The sequence below is a fragment of the Eptatretus burgeri genome, chromosome 8, assembly GCF_056783735.1.
Source record: "Eptatretus burgeri isolate ZD-2024b chromosome 8, Ebu_testis_v1, whole genome shotgun sequence".
NCBI classification, from domain to species: Eukaryota; Metazoa; Chordata; class Myxini; order Myxiniformes; family Myxinidae; genus Eptatretus; species Eptatretus burgeri.
The window spans coordinates 57,419,563-57,441,666 of record NC_140968.1 but is presented as its reverse complement, the minus strand read 5'-3'; the positions used below and the strand labels follow the sequence as shown (position 1 = coordinate 57,441,666).

The following is a 22,104-nucleotide window of genomic DNA, read 5'->3' as shown; positions in this document are numbered from 1 at the left end:
TTTGGACATGTGCACAGGAGGGAAGCGGAGTATATCGGGAGAAGGATGTTGAAGATGGAGCCGCCAGGCAGGAGGAGAAGAGGAAGGCCAAAGAAGAAGTTCATGGATATGGTGAGGGCGGACATGCGGGTGGTGGGAGTGTCAATGGAAGATGTGGAGGATAGAGCGAAATGGCGACGGTTGATCCGCTGTGGCGACCCCTTACAGGAGCAAGCCAAAAGAAGAAGATATATATTGTTGTAGAATTCCTGCCCGTCGGCGTGCGAACGACCGCGTCTAACCAATAGCGGTCGCTTCGCCCACCGAACGGACAATACAGTCGTGACTTTCTGGAGCAACGCCAGAAACCAGTCACGGGTGGGTTTTTTTTATCCCACCACAACCTTGTCCGCACTCTAACCATGCGCTCCAGCGTCCGATCACCAAATCTTCGATTTACCGAATTATTTGCGCGGGTGGGTAACCGAGAGATTGTACCTCAGCGGGACCGCTTGGAAACGAGCCGCTTAAGCAGCTCGCTTCCTTTTGGGATAACCGAGCGGGGTATTATCGCGCAGTCCCCTTGGACCCGATCACTTTACCGGCTATTTAAAAACCAACGATATTCCGAGTGCAAGATGAGGCAGTTCAATGAGGCAATGGACGCAACCAACAGGTTTACATTCACACAAGGACATTCATTATAATAAAGCACGTATGCAATTAAACAAGGCAAAACACATATGCAATTATACAAGCAACAAAAGCACGACAAAAGAACTGCAACCGTCTACTTATTATGTACAGTCAGTTGCACTTAACAGCAGTTCCTACTTATTAGACGGGCCCACGGACACACATACGCACACACACACACACCCAAGAAATGGTGGCAGAGGCCTTTAATAACGAGCTCCAGCTCGCAGGACAGGTGAGCTGAAACCCAGAGCCTATCTCGAAACTCTCCACCTCGTGTGGTCTTCAAGTTGTTTGGACCCGGGCTCCAGCGAGAGCGAGCTGGATCCAATCGCCGTGAGCCGCGATCCTTCCCGAGCTCCAGCGAATCCTCCCGCGCTTCTCAACACGTGCTAGTGAGACGAGGCGCCGATCCTTCCCGTCGACGCGTCGCTTCCCCGAGGAACCACCTCCAAGAAGAGGCCAACGAGTCGCACCAAGCCGGGAACCAAAATGGAGAACAAAGAGCTCCACGAACCAAGAAGAAGAAGCCACCACTCGCAGCTCAAGCCGAGCAACCGGCTCAACTTTCTTCCAAACAGGGCAGCTTGAAGCAAAAAGCTCTCTCGAGCCAAGCAGAAGCCGAAGCTCACTGAACCACCAAAACAAAAATCCTCCAAAAAGCCTCCTCCCGAGCCAGGTCTCAGCCGAAGCTCACTGAGCCAGCCGAAGCAAAAAGCTTCCGAAGGCCTCAACCCTAACCCAAGCCAAGCAGGACCCGACGGTCTGCTGAACGACTCCCCTCAACTCCCTTCTCCAATCTGCCCACGAACAAAAGAAAAGATCTCCTCTTATCCTTCTCCCGCCCTTCCCCCCCCCCACTCCCGGCGTGACTCATGACTCATGCCCTCGTGCTCCATCCCCCGCTCAGTCACGGGTGGGAGGGAGTTGTTGACATCATGAGTCACGGGACGGCAGGGTGGTTCTTCCTCTTCGCAGAAGAGGGGGAGGGATGTCTCCATTGTTGGTTCCCTAACTATTAAATCGATCCGCAGCGCATCTCATCGATTTCTGAACATTTAAACAATGAAAGGTGAGCTATCTAGGGAACAAGCACTTATCGACATAGCTGACTAAAGGAACCTGTATGTTGTGTGCAATTGAATTCCCAAATTTGTTACAAAATATATATATATATATATATATATATATATATATATATATATATATATATATATATATATATATATATATATATATATATATTGTGGCGGATCCGGGGTGGAAGGTTCGCGGACGGGTGCGTCAATCGCCGTCCGTACCCAGTTTGGGTTTTCGCACCCAGCCACCGCCGTCTCCGGGGTGATAAGGACGGCTGGTTCGGCACAGTTTTCGGGTTACACGTCTCGAATCACGGTACCAAAATACACCTGTACCTTGCCAGCTGGGGGAATAGACCCCGGTTACAGACTAGTTTTGTCAGAGACCGAGCGGAGTCTACCAGTCTGCAACCATCTTCCTTTTTATATCCAAATCAAGCGGATCGATCGTTCCTCGGCTCGGCACGAACCAATTCAAAGCAGCAACTTCATACGAATCAGCCAGATTTATTGGGGACACATCGGGGAAACACAACATAAGCAAAACATTCACGACAATGTTTTAATTAATCGACAACCCGTTCTTAACTAGGGAGATAGGGACCCCTTCAAAACCCGTAATCCGTAACGAGATAAGCGTTAAACGACATGCAGACAAGACACGGACAGCATGCAGACAAGACAGAGTACTTGGTGATGTTTCATGGACGAGAGGAAAGTGTCAAAAGCACGAATGTGGCTCGTGACAAGCTGATGTCCACGGATTCGAGCCCCAAGCTCGAGCACGCCGTGTGGCAAGATGGCAGCGCCATACTCTTTCTTCTCAAGGCACCGCTTGCGCACACCCTCCTCAGTGCGTTCTGGCCCCGTGCAATGTCGACGGCACAAGACAGTCAGATCGATGTGGGTCTCAGCTGGTTTCTCACAAGGTCCAGCATACAAGTCCAGGCCTGGCCTGTTCACCAGGCCTCCTTGACGAAGCAGATCGCAGACAGGCACAGCCATCCCCTACGCAGCAGATCACGACTCCCACCAGTCGTCTCTCATCCAGCCGAGGGCAGACAGACCTCATGCAGTCCTTTCCCTGCCTTTCCTTCGGCCCTAGCTCGCTTCTCCAGGCCACAGAAGGCAGACGCGGTGTGCCCAGGTCCAGTTTCTCTCCCGGCAGAATCACCACTCGCTTTCCTCTTTCTGCACGCCTCAAAACCGACTGCAGATTTGTACTTCTCCAGTTTCACTTCTTCTTTTCTGGTGCTGGCTCACCTCAAAGCCGACTGCAGTTTTTTTACTTCTCCAGTTTCACTTCCTCTTTCTGGCGCTGGCTCGCCTCAAAGCCGACTGCAGTTTTGAAGTTCTCCAGTTTCACTTCCTCTTTTCTGACCCTGGCTTGCCTCAAAGCCGACTGCAGTTTTGTACTTCTCCAGTTTCACTTCCTCTTTTCTGGCGCTGGCTCGCCTCAAAGCCACTCGCTCCTCCCTCAGTCCCACCCACCCCTCCAGGCCACTTCCTCCCAGCCGACTGGGCGGGGCCTTGTCCGGAGAGGGGAAGGAAGAAGAAGAGTCTCTCGGTGCACCACAACTGCACAAACAAATAACAGCCTGTGACACCTCCCGACACACAGGTAACGTCAAATTACCGAACAACCTGGCTAAACATGCATTTAATGGGGTATCTGGGCTAATCCTATATTTAGTTACACACTAAGGGCCATTTCCGTAACACTACCCCCACCTTTCTCCCGAGGCTCTCCCGAGCCTCCATCTGGGGCAGCCCACGGTAATGGCCCTGTCTAACGTACAGCACAGATCTCCCATTTGCTCTAACCCACAACATGGGAAGCACTTAACTCCAAAAACCAAAGTGTCACAGTAAGATTGGCATGTCCCTATCCAAGTGTGTCGGGTCACCAATCTAACAAACAAATTCACATGCTATGCACACTATTAACATTCGAATTATGGATATGAACGGGAGGGCATTCAATTTTACTTTTAACAACAATATTTGCATAGGATTTTTTTTTTCTTTCTCTCTTTTTTCTTCCTTTCTCTCTTTTTCTTTTACAGACAGGATGGTGTGTTTCTTACTCAAATGTTATCTTTGTGGGTGTGTGCTCATGACATACTGGTGGCATCTCTGGCTCTTGGAGAGGGTGACCTAGCCTGGTCCTTGCTAACAAATTTTCCCATCAACACTACTCGTACCAGGTGTCACACATGAATCGTGCGGAGAGTTCATCGAACCTAACCATGTACTTTCAGCTCTAGACAATGCAACAAAAACCCTGCTATTGCTAGAATGATCCTAATGACCCATTTTTCCAGACCTGGCACACTGTTCCATTCTATTAAAACTGGGCAAGGCCGTTATTTGTCTTTTTCCATTTGGTCGTGCTCGGCATAACTCGCTGGCTTGGGGGGGGGGGGGGTGACTACTACTAGGCCTCTTTGCCTGCTTCCAATCGGGGGTGGAGGACACCCAGCGACCTTGGGGTTCACCTGAGCGTGCTTCTAGCGCTCCTAACTAAGGGGTGGCTCTCTCTAGCCCCCATACTGCGCCTTCCTAGCACCCACACTGTGCTCTCATAGCACCCATACTGTGCTCTCATAGCACCTACACTGTGCTCTCCTGGCACTAAAACCTACCATGCTCTCCTGGCAGCTCTGACAGCCTTCACCTGCCAGGAACCCCCAAAGCCCTGGTGCCCTATTTCCCAACTCACCAACTTCCAATACCATGTCACACTACCAGCCAGTATTCCCATACCTTGGCCTGCACCTACCCCTCGCAGTCCGCCTGCACAATGGAACAGCAGCCAGAATCCATGTCAAATCGTCTAAGTCCCCCGAACCTACACTAACTTGGTTAAGAGACTCCTACCAACAGGGTATGTTGTTCGCACTCACTCTCCTCATCTGCACAACCACGCCATTCACCCAAACACTTTCGTCACTCATTCCTCAGTGCCACACACCCAGTCCACAACACCATCCAACACCTTTCACTTTTATGTGAAAACAAAAACACACCAGTCCCTTGGATTCCACTTGGTCATCAAATTTAACTGGTATACTTTTTCATCAAACCACAATTAATGTGTCTCTACGTCCGTCATCCGCTGGCCTCCTCCATACTGCCCTAATTGTTTATTTCCAACAATTTTAACAAAACTTCAAAATCTCTTCACCAGCCCATGGAACCTCTGCATGGCTCCAACCAGGCATTTCAGTCTTTCCTCAAACAAGCCACCTCTTTTCATCCACTTGTTTCAGGTGTGTTTAACGCTCTGCCTGTAATGTCTCCACCACTTTTTTTTCAGTAATCACCCAAATCCACTCGTGCCACTCTTATGCCTTCTGTCATCTCTCAATTTGCAATCACTTCCGGTACAATTTTCAATCAATTTCTTACATCCTAATATGGCCTGCTTCTTTGGCTCATTGGAAGGGGAGTGAGGGAACGAATCCCTCAGTACCCATTACATGACCCCGCCGTCTTTCCGCCACGGCTCAAAGAGGTCACGTCTCAATTGGGGTTGTGGTCCACCCCTTCCTTTTCTCCAGGGTTCGTGGAAATCAGGTAAACCCCAATCGGTGGAACTGCTTCCCCCTCTTCTCCAGGCTTCACGGAAATCAGGTAAACTTCAATCGGTGGAATGGCCTCCCCCTCTTCTCCAGGGTTCCCTCAAGCCAGATAAACCCCACTCAGCTCGCCAAACTCCTCGTGTGCTCAGAAAGGTTTGAAGACCAAGTGACACGCCAGTGCCACTTGCTACTCATCTGCGCTCTACCTCAAAGTTCTTGTGAGGCTGATAGAGAAATTAAAATCCAATTTCTAAAGCCTGCTCCTGGATGCAGCACCTCTAACCTATCTCCTACGTCACCACTCATCCCACGCTCAGGACCCTCACACACAGCAGGCTGCACACATTCCAAGGTTAGGTGTTCACATTCCACACCTTCAACCTTGCCTGCGTACTGCCCAACTGCCTCGCACTCCAGGGCTACATTCTCGACAGCCACGTGAGTACCCACACACACTTTGGCCTCGGCAGCACATACCGATGCTGTAGTCTGGAGTGTGGGCTCACAGCATTCATTCACAGGCACTCCACACACACATTCAGGGGTCACGCATACGTGCACCCCATCGGACAGGGTCTCTTCAGGAACATAAAATTCAATTTCTACCTTAAGCTCATCGTCCGCACCATGTATGCATGTACCCACGTACCTGCTTCGTTCCAGTCACCTCTGTCCGGTCGCTTCTCTCCAGCAGGTTGCTCATCATTGGTTCGCCATACTCCTCCGGGGCTGTCAGCTCCACATGCTGGACCTGCTCAAAATGTATTTCATTCGTCAACAACCCCGCATGCTCCCTCAATGTCTCCTTCACCAGGGTTTGCTCGAATTGTGGTGTCATCCAGCAAGTGATGGCAATCAAGTCCCGCACCACTAACATTACTCCCTGTGATGTCACACGTCCCTCATTATTTTGCTGTTCTACTTCCTGGCTCCATTTTCCTTTCCATCTGAGTCGTTCTTCCTCTCTGAGCCTTAGTTGTTCGTTATCTTTCCGGAGTTTTTCCATCTCCGTGTACTCCGACCTTGCTCTCTCCTTTAGTTGGTCAATTTCAAATTCATGTTCTTTTTGTTTCCTCTCCCACTGTCTCTCTTGGTCCTCATTCTCCAATCTCGTCGTTTCCTTCAATTTATTGATTTCCCTTTCCTGCTTCATTCGTTGTTCTTTCACCATCTCCGTGCACTCCAACCTTGCTCTCTCCTTTAGTTGGTCAATTTCAAATTCATACTCTTTTTCTTCCCTCTCCCACTGTCTCTCTTGTTCCTCATTCTCCAATCTCTTCGTTTCTCTCAATTGGTTGCTTTCCCTTTCCTGCTTCATTCCTTGTTCTTTCTGTTTCCTCTGCCACTGTCTCTCTAGTTCTTCCTTCTCCAATCTTGTTGTTTCCTTCAATTGGTTGATCTCCCTTTCCTGCTTCATTTGTTGTTCTTTCACTACTCTTTCTTGCATCTCATTATTTCGTCTTGCTTTGGCTTCTAGCTGTTCGATCTGCACAGTGTGGTTCCTTAACGTTTCATTCTCCGTTCTCTTTCTTTCCTCCCTTAACATCCTCAGTTCGTTTTGTAATTCCTTCTCTTTATTTTGGTGTTTCTGTAATTCAGAAGCTCTTTCCCCTAATTTATTGATAATCTCCGCACCTCTTTCGCATGCTTCCTTCCTCAATTCGTCCATTTTCTTACTGTATTCCTTTAGTTGTTCCTGATATTCCTTTTCTATTTTTATCTTCTGTTCTCGGCTTTCTCTTATCTGATTTCCTGTTCTTACCTTTTCCTTCAGTAGTTCCAATTCCAAATCGTGTTCCCGTTTTTCCTCTTCCAGCTTTATTTTCCATTCTTTATCCAAGTTCTCCCTATCCTGGGAGTTACTAGTTTCCTCTTCCTCTATTCTTTTGTTCATTTTGTTCTCATATTCCAAATTATGGGTAAACAACACTACTTTATTCTTTTCTCCACATAGTTCGTCGACTCTGTTGGCTAAGTCCTCTTTCAGCTGCCGAATTCGTTTCTGTTCATCGGCCAATTGTTACAATTGTTGTAACCCCCTGTACATATAATTTTTCTGAACCTCGTCTGCGTGCCGTTGTGCCTCGTCCAATTTAATCTGTACCTCCTTTATATAATTCTCATAACGCCTCACCTGTTCTAAGGCATCCCCCAATTGTGTCTGAAGCTTGCCAATCTTCGCATAGTCGTCCTGCCTCGCCTGCCATAGCGCATGCCGTGACCACGTGGTTTGAACCGGTGGTTGGGAGCCCCCGCCTCGTGTTGTGCCGTTCGTTGCGCGACTAATAGCCCACTCCCACTTCGTGTCACGCCGAGATGGAGCCGCGCCGCCATTTTGCGACTCCATTTTCTTTATAATTTCCAAGTTTTACACCCGATCCGCTCAAAATCAAATCAAATTTGCGAGCGTGGTTTTTTTTCTCCCCTCGTGCCTCTCGTAACCAATGTTCGGGGTGCGAAATGCACCACAGGTCCAAATATCCCACTCCTGACACCAAATGTTGCGGATCCGGGGTGGAAGGTTCTCGGACGGGTGCGTCAATCGCCGTCCGTACCCAGTTTGGGTTTTCGCACCCAACCACCGCCATCTCTGGGGTTATAACGCCAGCTGGTTCGGCACACTTCTCGGGTTACGCGTCTCAAATCACGGTACCAAAATACACCTGTACCTTGCCAGCTGGGGGAATAGACCCCGGTTACAGACTGGTTTTGTCAGAGACCGAGCAGAGTCTACCAGTCAGCAACCATCTTCCTTTTTCTATCCAAATCGAGCGGATCGATCGTTCCTCGGCGCGGCACGAACCAATTCAAAGCGCCAAATTCATACGAATCAGCCAGATTTATTGGGGACACATCGGGGAAACACGACACAAGCAAAACATTCACGACAATGTTTTAATTAATCTACAACCCGTTATCAACTAGGGAGATACGGATTACGGGTTTCGAAGGGGTCCCTAATGAGGCACACCATCTTTCTTGTCTGTCTGTCTGTGAACAGGATACCTCAAAAAGTTCTGGACGGATTCGAACAAAGTTTGGTGGAGAGGTTGGTTGTGTGATAAGGAAGAATTGATTCAATTTTGGTGAAGATCCGAATCTGTATCCGAGAAGTTTTTAAGCGATTCTTCACCATTTGAGTGATAAGGCCAAAACCGATTTCTAGCACAATATCTCGAAAAGTAATGGACGGATTCAGATGAAACTTGGACAGGTTGGGTGTGTGACAAGAACGAATCGATTTGATTTTGGTGAAGATCCAGATCTTGATCCTGATATGAGAATTTTTGAAGCGATTCCTCACTATTGAGAGATAGGGACAAAACCTATATACAGTATAGCACGATATTTCAAAAAGTTGTGGACGACTTATGACAAAACTTGGTGGATGAGTAGGTTAGGTGACAAGAATAAGCAGATTAAATTTTGGTTCAGGTCCGTCCTATTAGTGGGATACAAAATGCAAACTGTTCAGCCTGGTGGAAGTATGCGCTCTACCAAGTGTCGTTCTAGTTACAAATGTCATCACATCCAAAGACATCACAAAAAGGCATTCCTATGGAAATCAAAACAAAGTGAGCAGTGAAGGAGGTAAAAACCTGGAATCAAATTTTATTGAAGAACTCGATACAAAACATGCTGAGCATTGTTTGCACCCATCGACAATGCCCAGAAGTGCCACAACAAGCAATTGATTGGGAATGAACGTAAGGTAGGGAAATATTTTTTTATTTTAAAAAAAAAATGAAATATACATTTAATGAGTCACAAAATATTCCACAATATGCTGTGTTATTTAAAGGAAGGGTGCTCTAAAACCCTGGAAAGTCAGAATCATAAAGTAGATCATGTATTGGTGGAAACATGACGATGATGATGATGATGATGATGATGATGATGGTGGTGTATATATTTGACGTAACATTGCTACGTGAATTTTTATTTTCAAAATTCAACACATCGTGCTCGAATGCACAAATTATCTTCTGGGAGTTTTTGCACCTCACCATTTAAATTACACTATTTTATTCAAAACAACACATCAAACAACAGTTTGAACCCCAAGTTGGGTTTGCTCCGGTTATAGAAGGCGAATCGTGCGACCAGTGATGGTTATGAAATCATCTTCTGCCAATGCTTTGAGTGCTTCGGTGAACTGTTCCTTTGTCACTCCCTTTAGACACAGAAAAGAGCGGTGGAGTGGGAGAAGCAAGATAATTTGTGAATGGCAGGACAGGTACATTGGTTAATCACAAATTATACCAGCAATTCAAGAGGAAATCCCCAGCAACCACAGCAGAACTGTTCGATGAGACTAACAGCCACTGAGCTTGGGGTAAGTGCCATCACCTCCCAGGGCACTTTGGGTACCAACGACATCACAATGGCACCGTATTTGTCACAGCACTGAGTGGGGCATTTCCCGAGACATTTCCTCCTCCACATAGATGCCAACCTATGGTTGTTTGTCCATGCTCTCATCCTTTCAAATGCTGAGTGGCAAGCAAGGAAGCAGCACGCACCATTTTTAAAGTCTTTGGCATGACTCGTCCAGGTTTGAACCAGCGACCTCTCAGACTCAGAGCAGACGCTCGAACCATTATACCACCGAGTTTGGTAAAATACCGGTGGTATCTCACAAATATGCAACACAAAAGAAAATAAATTTCAAAGAACATCATCATGTTTGGAACATCAACAGAACAACAAAGTTACGTCATCTTACCAAACGGTGATCCAACATCATCCCCCATCATCATAAGAATTGGATGCTGTAAGAACTCTATCGATGACGTACGAAAACTATCAAAGGTGTAGGCCATCGAGACTAACAAAATAAATGTCACGTGACCACTGATAAAGATCAAACCAAAAAAAAACTCAATGTACAAATTGCATTAAAATGAAAATTGCTTGAAATATCTCTTCCCTCTGTTTTCCCGGCGATTGAAATCAGAGGTGACACGAGGTTTTTGCAAGTGTGAAGAAAGATTCCACAATACCCTAGAATTGTCACGTGATGTAGTTTGACACCATTTGTGCTTGCAGTAGAATATATAAACAAGGGATGAGAATTGCTCACGCCTAAAATGTTGGAATTGTTAGGGATGTGGGATGTATAGGCCACCGGCCAGGTCTCCAATGAAGTCTGGTGAGGACAAGAAGTATGAAGGTCCAAAAGACTTCTCAATTCTAGTTATTAGAAGTACCAAAAGTAAAAATCACCGGGGCAGACTCGCCAAACAACTTCATCAACACATAACAAACAAGAACGGCACTCAGGAGAGCGCATACCTCTGCTAGGCTGAACAGTTTACGTCTTGGATCCCACAGATAGGCCGGATATGGATCCGGACCTCAACCAAAATCGAATCGGCTTGTTCTCGTCACTTACCCAATGCATCCATCCAGTTTTGGCATAACTTGTCCACAACTTTCTGAAATACCATGCTCTATATAATTTTAAGGTCCCATCTCTCAATGGTGAAGAATCACTTAAAAAATATTCTCATATCCAGATCTGGATCAATTATTCCTTGTCACATACCGACCGACCTGTCCACCAAATTTTGGCCGAATCTGTCCACAACTTTTTGACATATGCAGTTCACACAGACAGACAGACAAACCTCCGTCCACCTTTGGTGGCAGAGGTAACAAGAACAGACCATGACAATGATACTGTGACCACGGAGGCAATGGCACACAACATATAGCGGTTCCTGAGACAGTTATTTCGTGATCATTTGTTTCATAGTCCTTTCCTTATGTCTAATGCGTTTATGGGTCAATTTGTGTTGTGTGGGATTAAGTATTTTTTCCCCCATTGTTTTCCCATCTCAATTCCTCAACAAACAAATCTCTACCATGCAAACAGTCACGCCCTGAAAGACAACAGCAGCTACTTTGTATATGCGTACCAACTCCCAGTTTGAATCGCGCACCACAATGCAACGGGAACTTCACTTCAACCTTCACCGTAATCTACCCACCAACACCAACTAAAACGTTCACACGACATCAAGACGCCTTCGTTGTTACTCCTCACCATTGTAACAGTACATAAGCTTGCTATACATTCGCAGTTAACACCTCAACCACAACAAACTACCATGCCACAACTCACCACCACGCCACCTCAACCATCGCCTCAACCACAATCACCACAGATGCCCGTTGCCACTTTTTGAGTAGCGGGAACAGGGAGCGCAATACACCACTGGCAGACACAATGACCCTGGACATTCAGACATCTAACTCGAAGTGCAAGTGTGCACTAATCGCCATGTGACAGCCTATGGCTAGCCCTGGCACTCCGCTTAATTATGGCTCCCATTTGGAGTCCAGGATGCACTCACACCCAGAGAGTGCAGCCAAAGACCCCAGCACCAGGTTAAGTGTGGAGGTCTGTCATGTGGAGAAGCCTTCACAGTTGTGGCAGCAACTTCACAGCTGTGCCTGTGCATGGGCGGTGCCGGCACTGGGGTAATTGTAAAACGCTGTAAACCCTGGGGCGCTGTAAAACGTAGACACTCTGCTTAATGACCCGTTTGATCCACGTTCAGACTCCTCCTTTGCCAAGACACTATTTAAGCAATGCATTCCAGACATAGAGATCTCTTACATTGGCTTGGCCGGCGGTAGACGGGGAAAGGTGAAGGCGGAACGGAGCTTGGAACAGAGCTTACGGGTTAGAGCGGGTGAAACGGAGTTTGTGGAGGGGAGAGCTGGGCGAGAGAGCTGGGAGAAAGCTGGAAATGTTAAATTGGAAATGTTAAATTTTGTGTCAAAGGCGACTTGCATTTCATACTTCTGAGAGTAACTGGGAGAAAGGCAACTCGAAGTACAGTCAATTAAATAAATGGGATACGTATTGAGGGAAAAGGGTACGTGCGCAGACAACTGAGTGCGTCATTGGCATTGACATCGAGATGGATTATCAACAGAACTTTGAGGATGATTTTTGTTGAGGCGACAGTGTTCAAGTAACGTGAGAGCTTCAATCCTACATTGGGGAGAACTGGACAGGATAAAAGATTTGTTATAGAAAAACAATGCTCCAATCCAATTAAGGGTAAAGCTTTCGTCAATCTTTGAATTCAGACCTGTCTGTCGTCTTGTTTCGGGATTGACCTTGCATGGTTGCCATAAAAGGTGAAGCGATGAGCGTTTGGCAGAAGTGACTTGGAGGAGGCCTTGGAGGTGAACCAGAGATCCAGCTCCAGCAGCGCGCAGATCCTTGGGGCAACGGAATGCTGTCAAACTGTGCACAGCAGGGACAGGCTGTGACAGCATCGTGAGCCTTGTATCATTGGGAGCACATTGACCACACACCTGGTTGTGATCCAGTGCACTTTGCCGATGTTTCACTCCTGCTGGCAGGCTGGTTGTGCTCACGAGGAACCAACACAGCACTCAGCGTGCAAAATAATCCCACGTTGACATCCCATGCCGACAGCTTCTCTGGGCATCTCGCGTCAAGGTTGTTACTCCTCATGGTATGGCTGGGGTTGTTGTGAGATTCCATACTGCTCGAGAATTCCTGTGGGGCTCACACTCTCCAAACACAAGGCTAACCGGTTCACCTGCATGTTCGCTATCGACAGTGCAAGATACGAAGTTTGATTCATGGCCCGAATTGTATTAAAGGGGGTGTACTAAAACGTGAGTGTGAAGTAGCTTTCTCACAGGGTGAAAATTGCCTAAGAGTTGTGAACTTATTTGAAACTGCATTGAAATAAATGTGTTACTTTGATTAAGTTTTAACTGGAGTAATTCGACTGCGCGCAGTCGACGGGTATGCCTCCGCTCTCCCGCACAAACACTTGAGTATTGACATATTGGACCCTTGACCTTTATCATATCTGGCCCAAAATCTCATCAGTTAATTACCCCGTCTAACTTTATCTTTGTACCAAGTTTGATGAAATTCTGTCCAATATTTGAGTTAGGGCGTAAACAGTTAAATTTCAGAGTTTGACCTTTGACCCTTGACCTTTATCGCATCTGGCCAAAAATCTAATCACTTAATTGCCCTGTCTTACTTTACCTTTTTACCAAGTTTGATGAAATTGTACGATTTGCTTCTTGAATTATCGCGTAAACGAAAATCTGGACTGACGAACGGACAACCCGGAAACATAATGCCTCCGGCACCCTTGGTGCGGAGGGATAGAAAGCATTGAACACGACTTTTAGTTCCTGTGCGGAATTTTACAGTTACTGAGGGTTGATGATGAATTATTGTGATTGAATTATTATTGCATGATATTAGCACTTGAACCGTAAACAGTGGGATTTAATAAATTGCATTTTAAAGTTCCTTCTGTTTTATGTCATGCACAGATTGTCATCTGGTTATCAATTGATTGAAAAGTTTAAAGTGATCGTATTAATGGTCTGCTGCATGACCCTTCATGAACTTGCGGGGTACTTGCTCTGAAGCATGGAGGCCGCACGTAACAGTTGCAAAAAAACCCCAGTATCGAACACGTCCTCAACCATTTCTCGGACATGCATTTAGCGATGTTGTTCAAACTTGGCACACAGATAATGAATGATGGCCTACATAAGCACATCATTTCTTTTCGAGATCAGATCCAAGATGGATGACTGGCGGAAATTTTAGTTATAAAAACCCAATGTTGAACACGTCCTCAACCATTTCTCGGACATGCATTTACTGGTTTTGTTTAAACTTGGCACACAGTTAAGAAAGTTGGATCACCTACCTCACTTTATTTTGCAATCTGATCAATGATGGCTGACTGGTAGACGAGCGGCCATTTTAGTTGTACATAAATATGGGCTAGACCTTTAACTCCATACAGCAAAATTACTAAAACAACGGGAGATATGACATTTTATATGAATCAGGTGTGTTTTAGAGAGCCGGTGCTGATTAATGTCACGGCAATCCGCAAAAGCGAGACCGGCTCGTCTCGGATTACCGACGTGGCAATTCGCCATCGCGATACCAGCCTGTGCCGATTACCAATACTGATCTCGCTTTAAAACAAAATCATTTTTCATACAAGTCTGAAGTTGGAAGTAAAATAACCGTTCCCATGGGGAAAAAAGCCCTGTGTGGGAACACTTTGAAAAATTATCATGTGTCGATGATGTGTACGTCATTTATGAATAGGTAATGGATCATTACGTATTCCAGAAACCTGTGTAAAAAAAAATATTCGTTTTTTTAACCTCCGCCATCGAAGATCGGAGGTTACTGTTTTCACCCCTTTCTGTTTGTTAGTTTGTTTGTGAACAGTATTACGGAAAAACTCCTCGACAGATTTTGACGAAACTTGGTGGGGGGGGTTAGGTATGGTCCAATAATTATTTTTATATAATCAAGTCATGAGATTTTGGACTTGGTCCAAAATCCAATATGGCCGCTATGGAGGCCATTTTGAAAAAATATTTTAATTTTTTTTTTTTTTTGCATTTCTACATGTTTTCAGTGATTTCCAACCCCCCCCCCCCAAAAAAAAAAAAATTGTTAGAGAAAAAAAAAATTTTGCAACTTTTTTTTCAACAAAATTTCGATTATTTTTTTTTTTTGCATTTCTCCATGTTTTAAGCGATTTCCAACAAAAAACATGCCAAAATTATAATTGCGGCTGATTTTGGAACTTCAGGTGGATATATTTTTTTTTTTTTTTTTTTTTTTTTTTTTTTGTATACCTTGGTCGAGGCTCGTATGAGAGCTAACACACAACTCACAGCAAGGAGGCATGAGACAAGAGGGGTGGGAGTGGAAGGGACAAAACATTGGGGAACAGACACAGGTGAACTGTGGAAGGGAGAGGGATGGGGATGGGACGGGGAACATGGCGAGGAGAAGATGGACATTACAGGGACTTTCAGGAAGGAAAGCAGGAGAATTGAAGGAAGTGGGCATGGGTGGATTATCGGGGGTAGAAAAGATCGAGGATTTGGATGGGGGAAGATAAGAGGTGGTGGTGAACAGCTGTTTTGAAAGCCTGGAGGGAAGAATGGGAAAGAATAGAGTGAGGAAGTTTATTCCAAAGGCGGGAAAAAAGAGGAATGAAAGAGTGAAGATGAGCAGTGATTCGTGATTTTGGTAGTTTTACCAGAAGGGGGTTGTTGGCGGACCTTGAGCGCCCTGTGGAAATGTGGTTGGGACAAATCGCAGAGAGAGCAGGGGGGCAAGGCTGGAGAGGAGTCGGTAGAAGACAGAAAGACCACCGACCAACCTGCGGTGATTGAGTGAGAGGCCCAAAGACTCAGCTTCATTGCGGGAGATGCCAATGATCTTAAAAGCCCTGGTTTCGACAGCGTGAAGTCGAGAAAGGTGGGAGGCAGGAGCACCAGCCCAGAGGGGAGAGCAGTACTCCATCAGGCTACGGACAAAAGCTTTGTAAGTAGTCAGGAGCTCAAGAGGGCCGAGGAAGGACTTTGCACGACGGAGGATTCCCAGTCGGCGACTGGCTTTTGAGGCAAGGTTGGAAATGTGACTTTCCCAGGAAAGGTCATGGCAGATAGTGAGACCCAGAAGCTTGAAAGAAAAGACTTCTTCCAGTGGATTGTTGAGAAAGTGGATGCGGGGGTTTTCTACACGGTCCTTTTGAAGAGACATAGTGAGAGTGTGAGATTTGTGTGGATTGAAAGACATGTTCCACGTGTTGGACCAGTTTGTGATTTTATCCAGATCTGCAGTGAGCGAAGAAGCTGCTGCTTGCCGGTCTGAGGGATGACAGATGGTACGGCAGAGGGTGGAGTCATCGGCAAAGAGAAATAGAGGATTTTCCAGAGAGTCCGAGAGATCATTGATGAAAACCAGAAAAAGAACAGGGCCCAGAACGCTACCTTGAGGAACTCCAGCCTGCACAGGAAGAGGGGATGAAAGAACTCCATTTAGGGCCACACGTTGACTGCGACAGGAGAGGAAGTCTGCGAGCCATGAGTGGAGATGGCCTTGAATACCATGGGAAGAGAGTTTGGTGAGTAGGGCAGGGTGCCAGACTGTGTCAAAAGCACGTGATATGTCCAGGGATACGGCTCGGATTTCCTGTCTGGCATTGAGGACCTCCATCCATTGATGGGAGAGCAGTAGCAGCATATCCAGGGTAGAGTGACCTGGTCTGAAACCAAATTGATGATTGGAAATCAAGCCATTGGAGAAGAGGAAGGATTTCATGTCTGAAGCAATGATGGATTCCATAACCTTGCTGATGATTGGGAGAAGGCTGATTGGTCTGTAGTTACAGGGATCTGTTTTTGCACCTTTTTTATGCAGGGCAGTGATGTTAGCAGATTTCCAAGCAGATGGCAGATGACCTTGGGAAAATGAGAGGGTGAATAGAACAGAGAGAGGGTGAGCAAGAGCAGAAGAGCAGGCTTTGAGGACACGTGGGCTGATGCCGTCTGGACCGGTTGCAGAATCTGACTCGAGGTTTGAAAGCAAGCTCTCCACCTTGTCAGGAGAAAAGGATACAGAGTCCAGGGACAGTTGGGTGCGACTGGGTAAAGTGGGTAGAGATAGTGATGGGTTTGGGACACAAGATTTAGCTGCAAACACCGAGTTTAGACATTCAGCTTTATCACGTGTGGAATCAGCAGTGCGGCCATTTGAGGTAAGGGAGGGGATGGAGGGGGAACATACACCAGAAACAGATTTGATTAAACGCCACCAGGATTTTGAGGAGGGAGAGAGGTCTGAGAGTTCAGACTTGAGATGAGAAAGATGTTGTTTTCTGGCTCTCCCACATATACCCACGTAAAATCAATTTCTGTCTCAAGGAATCTAGTTATGACGAATGAATTGAGTATGTAAAAGTTAAAAGTAAAAGGGAAAGTTGCAAACTATAACTCTGTGAGCACTGTTGATGTCAAATTGAATGAATAGGATATCAGGTTCACTTGAGTGACCTAGCAGTATTGGCGGCGGAGGTTTTGCACTCTACCGAGTGCTCCCCCTCTAGTTATTTATTGTAATACTGATATACCGGAATATACCAGTATGAGCCCACCGATATATAGATATCCGGTGGGGGAGGGGGGGGGAAAATCGATACCGACAGAGCCTACCTGGCAAAAATCACAGTATGCCAAATGCACGATCATTTTCATGCATTTTGACTTAATCATTGCAATAAATTATATTTCGCAAAAAGTAAAATGTAAATAAAACGATATCCATCCCCAGCTGCAGCAGTGCATTGTGGATGATGAAAGAGGCGATGTTTTTACATCAAAAGGAAGAGAATTTTGAATGGATAGTAGCAACACAGCGAGTGTGTAGTGGTGGTGGTGGTGGTGACGACGACCATAATGATAATAATAATAATAATAATAATAATAATGGCATGCAGTCCCGGGAGTCCTTGCTTAATTCTCAGGATGTGTTCACACAACGTCAAGTGTTATGTGAAAAAGTGTAAATCGAAAACGTTTTTCCCATTGTCATTATGTCCTCGGCAGTAATTTTCGGTCATCCAAAGCTAACTAAAGTGAACACTAGACTAAAAAAACATAACTACATATATATTCACACAGAACATAAATATATGTACAAGTTAACACTAATGACAGTAACTAAATAAGTAAATGGAGAACATAGATAAATGTTTATTTTAATAAACTAGTACACCCACTCCGTACGGGAGTGGCAGGAAGGGTCATGTATTTATCCTCTTTGGGGTATATAGATTACAGTAAATCTCGGCTTAGATCTCAAGAATGTCAGGGGTGTAATTAAGTTACCAAGTTTCTTGTAGAGCCCTCACCAAGTGGTTTAAGCATTCAAGCAAGTGCTCCGTTCAAAAAAGTTGATAGGGAACGGTTGGCTTGGCAAGCGCTAGCGAGCTGCGTGGTAACTGAACACACCTTGGGTTTCCTCACTTTCAGTTAAATGTTAAACAGCAGTAGGGACTGTTTCAAAAGGTAATCATGAGTGTTTGTGAATTTATAGCATCGTCGCATCCACACCGATTAACACCGACGCTTGTCGGATGGATTAAACTGGCTTTTTCATCCTTTAGACTGCGTTTGAACCATGGCGACTTTGCGCACCTGGGAATCGCAAGAAGCACATGAGGCTCTTACCTCTTAAAATAAACTGGTTTATTTCCCAAATTAAATCGATAAAAAGAACCAGGGAATGGTGGAATTACGACAGAGGAGTACGATGGTGGGTTTAGGAAAGGGAAGAAGGGGGTACACGGAATTGATAAATAAATAATTATGTACAATACCTATAAAACCTATGGCGCCACACACCAGATTTATTCACATACGGGGATAGGGAACGTGAACCGGATGAGTCTTAACTGCTGGTGAACGAGCAGGTGATGAGGAGACGACGAAACACACGGCAGGCCAACAAATGGGACAAGGCAGGAACAACAAAGCAGGGCTACTGCAAGAGCAGGAACAGAAGGCAGGCAGGTAGCACAGACAGAGCAACTGTTTTCTCTGCAGGACATTTCTCCCCTGATCTGGCAAAACCTAGTAAGTGCTCTTTACGGGCATTCGACTTACTAGGTTTTGCCAGATCATAAAATTATCTCCTTCTCTGTTGGCACAATCCCTCCTCTCTTGATCATATTGCTTCGTGCCCAACCCTGATCTATTCTCCTCAGCTACGAGTCACGACCCTTCTTCCTTTTCCTTACTCCTCAGCGCCCGACTCCCCTCTACTTGCCCTCGCGAGACATGGACAAAAACTCCACCCTCACAGGGCAACAACAGCTCCACCTCACCAGAGGTACACACAACTCCTTACTCCTCGAGAGGCAACAAAAAGCTCCTTCCCTCACTCTGGACAGCGCAGCCCCTCTTCTCAACCTCATCCGGTGGGACATTACAAGGGCTTATACGCACAATTTCCCAAACCTTAATCCCTAATTAATCACGCACTCTCCCCTGTATGGTGCACATTCAAATGAGACGATTTTTAAGCTAACGTTTCCCTGCTTAGTCACATTGAGATGGGCTAGCGACTCGTATTGCCCATAACACAATGCAATGTAAAGGCCCAGTCACACCTTGACGTTTTAGCCAGCGATGGCAACGTATTAAAATGGATGTAAAACGCTGGCTTACGTTGAACTTTTGATGTTTTTTTTTTTTAAGATTCGGACGTATTCATAGCGACTTGGTCTGATGTATAACGCATTAGTAACGGACACAGAACGTTTCGTTGTGTTATAGATAACTTATACCAACGAATGCTGAACCTGTTGTCGGCCTACACAACCTATGCCCAACGATAGTCTAACTTAGGCATAGCGCGTTGCACGCATCGCCGACGATGTCGTGACGTAGCCTATTAAAAGGCTGACGCACAACGATTCGAATCATAACTGCCGTAGAAATGGAAGTGTCAACATCGCAGTCACACCTTGGCGATCTTGCCAGCGTATGCCGACCTAAGAAAAATGTGTCTAAAACGTTGGGGCACGTCAAATACGGTACGAGTAAGTTTGATATACGTGAGTAGAACGCTAAAGTACGCTATCATACGTCGTAGTAAGTAGAGTAAGTCAAGAAATTTTAAACATGTTCAAAATTTTACGACATACTTGGCGTATGACACACGTTCCGCATGCGATGGGGATAAGTTGTACACACGATATGCGGACGCTTACACACGTCCACAAAGGCTACTTATAAGCTACGCATAAGTCGAAACACGTCACGGTAATGTCTTTTTTACGCGAAACTTATTTCTAACTTATGTGTGACGTGCTTTGAACCAATTCTTTACGTAGTCCCAACACACATCGACGTATGTAGACGTATTCCAATGACGTCTTCCGGTCGACAAAAAAAATAAATGAACGTGTTTCTAACGTACAACTGCCATATAAAGACGTGTTCCCAGCGATTTTGGGAATTGGTATATAAAAATGGTGTTCATAAAAGGGGAACCCAACAGTGTTTTCGAGTCCTTTTTGAGTCGATGTTCATGTCAGCAGTAACACTATCAGTATCAGTATTAGTATTAGTAGTAGTTTGTTCATGTTGGCAGTAGTAGGTGAGTGTGAGGGGAGGGTGTGGGTTATGATGGATCCTCCTTGCGTCCGCGTGTCCATGGGTAGGAGACATCTTTGCACCATTGTTCGAAGTTCTTCGCGGCTAATTTTTTATGGGGCTTTTTCAACAATGAGCTATGGCTTGTTTTTACGATTTAGGTCTATTCATAACGGGTTGGACAAATGCACAATGAACTAATAATGTGCATAGAGCACTTCGATAACTTATAGATACGGTATACCAACGAATAATTATCATGTAGCCGGCGTTCACAAACTATGCCCAACGATAGCCTAACTTATCCATATCGTGCGGCAGTTTATCTTTGCCGGTGAAGTGGGGTTTGCTATTCATAGGCTGCCACTCAACGATTTAAATGGCTGCATCTCCACTATTGAAAGTAGACGCTTGCGCTCAACAATTGGATTTTTTTTTTTTTACACTCAACGACTTTTAAACGGAACCACTCAGCTATTTTCATTGTTTACAATGAACGATTGAAATTGCTGTCACTCGCCTTTGTTTTTTGACGCTGCCGCTCGGAAATTTTAATCGTTTCTATTGAACGTGCTAAATCGCTCAAACTCCACTATTGAAAGTAGACGCTTGCGCTCAACAATTGGATTTTTTTTTACACTCAACGACTTTTAAACGGTACCACTCAACTATTTTCATTGTTTACAATGAACGATTTAAATTGCTGTCACTCGCCTTTGTTTTGTGACGCTGGGGTTTGGAAATTTGAAGCGTTTCTTCTGAACGTGTTAAAACGCTCAAACTCAACTATTTTAAATAGACGCTGCCGATGGACAATTGGAATCATAGCCAAGCTAGACATCGAAGTGTGAACATCCTCGTCATGCCGAAGAAAAGTTTGAAGAATGCTGCAAATAAGTGTCCTGGCCGTGGCCGTGGACGCTGACGCAAGGACGATCCATTATACCGACGCCTTTCAGCCTATGAGTAACTTAAAAGTAACGTCTGTCGACGTGTGGCAACGATCGCGTAACGTGCCAACAACACGTTAATCATAGGTTAGAAATAAGTTTCGGGTACGCTAAACATTACCTCGGCATGTCTCAACTTATGATTAACTTACAAGTAGTGTGTTGGCAAAGTGTTGACGTCTGCCAACGATCGCAGACCGTGCATACAACTTGTGGCCAGCGTAGCGGAACGTGTGAGTCATACGCCGGCATACGTCGTGAAATTTCAAGCATGCAAAAATTTGAGGACAACCGAAAAGTACAACGTTTAAAGCCAGCGTACAACGACGTATGGCAGTGTTTATCAGCGTGCTCTCAATGTTATCATAACTTACCCATAACGTATTCAACGTGTGCCAGCGTTTTAGAAAAAATTTTCAAAAATCGGCATACGTTGGCTAAAACGTCAAGGTGTGACTGGGCCTTAAGCATCAACATTCACCAATTCTGTTGTCTGGTCCTCGAGCCACAAAATCAAAAGTTTTTCCATCTCAGCAATCACACTACTCCTTTTCTTGGTCATAACCTTCAACATCATTGGTGCAGATCCTTTCACATGTTGGAAAATTCTCGCCTTATGCTCGAGTATCGTCCCAATCGTAGACCGGTTAAGTAAAAGGATAGTGAACGTCTGATTTGTGAAGGAGTTTTCCCTCTCTCAGACCATATTATAATGTCTAATTTCATTCTCAACGTAAAGATCTCCTACGTTTCTTCAATGCACGAGCTTCCCTTGCTTGTATTAATGGTGCCTTATTCTTCTCTGACATTCCAAAG

General features: G+C 45.5%; 2 protein-coding genes across 3 annotated transcripts in view; one reads left to right on the top strand and one right to left on the bottom strand.

Annotated features, from left to right (window-relative positions):
* LOC147021813 (zinc finger protein 385D-like) overlaps window positions 1-22,104 on the top strand; it is a 406,813-nt gene that overhangs the window by 380,374 nt on the left and 4,335 nt on the right. The window lies entirely within an intron of this gene.
* MCM4 (minichromosome maintenance complex component 4) overlaps window positions 8,926-22,104 on the bottom strand; it is an 80,795-nt gene continuing 67,616 nt past the window's right edge. For both annotated transcript variants that reach the window (XM_085892195.1, XM_085892194.1), the window contains exon 19: window positions 8,926-9,512. In XM_085892195.1, the coding sequence (XP_085748321.1) occupies window positions 9,420-9,512 (93 nt within the window). In that variant the 3' untranslated portion in view covers window positions 8,926-9,419. The remainder of the gene's footprint in view (window positions 9,513-22,104) is intronic.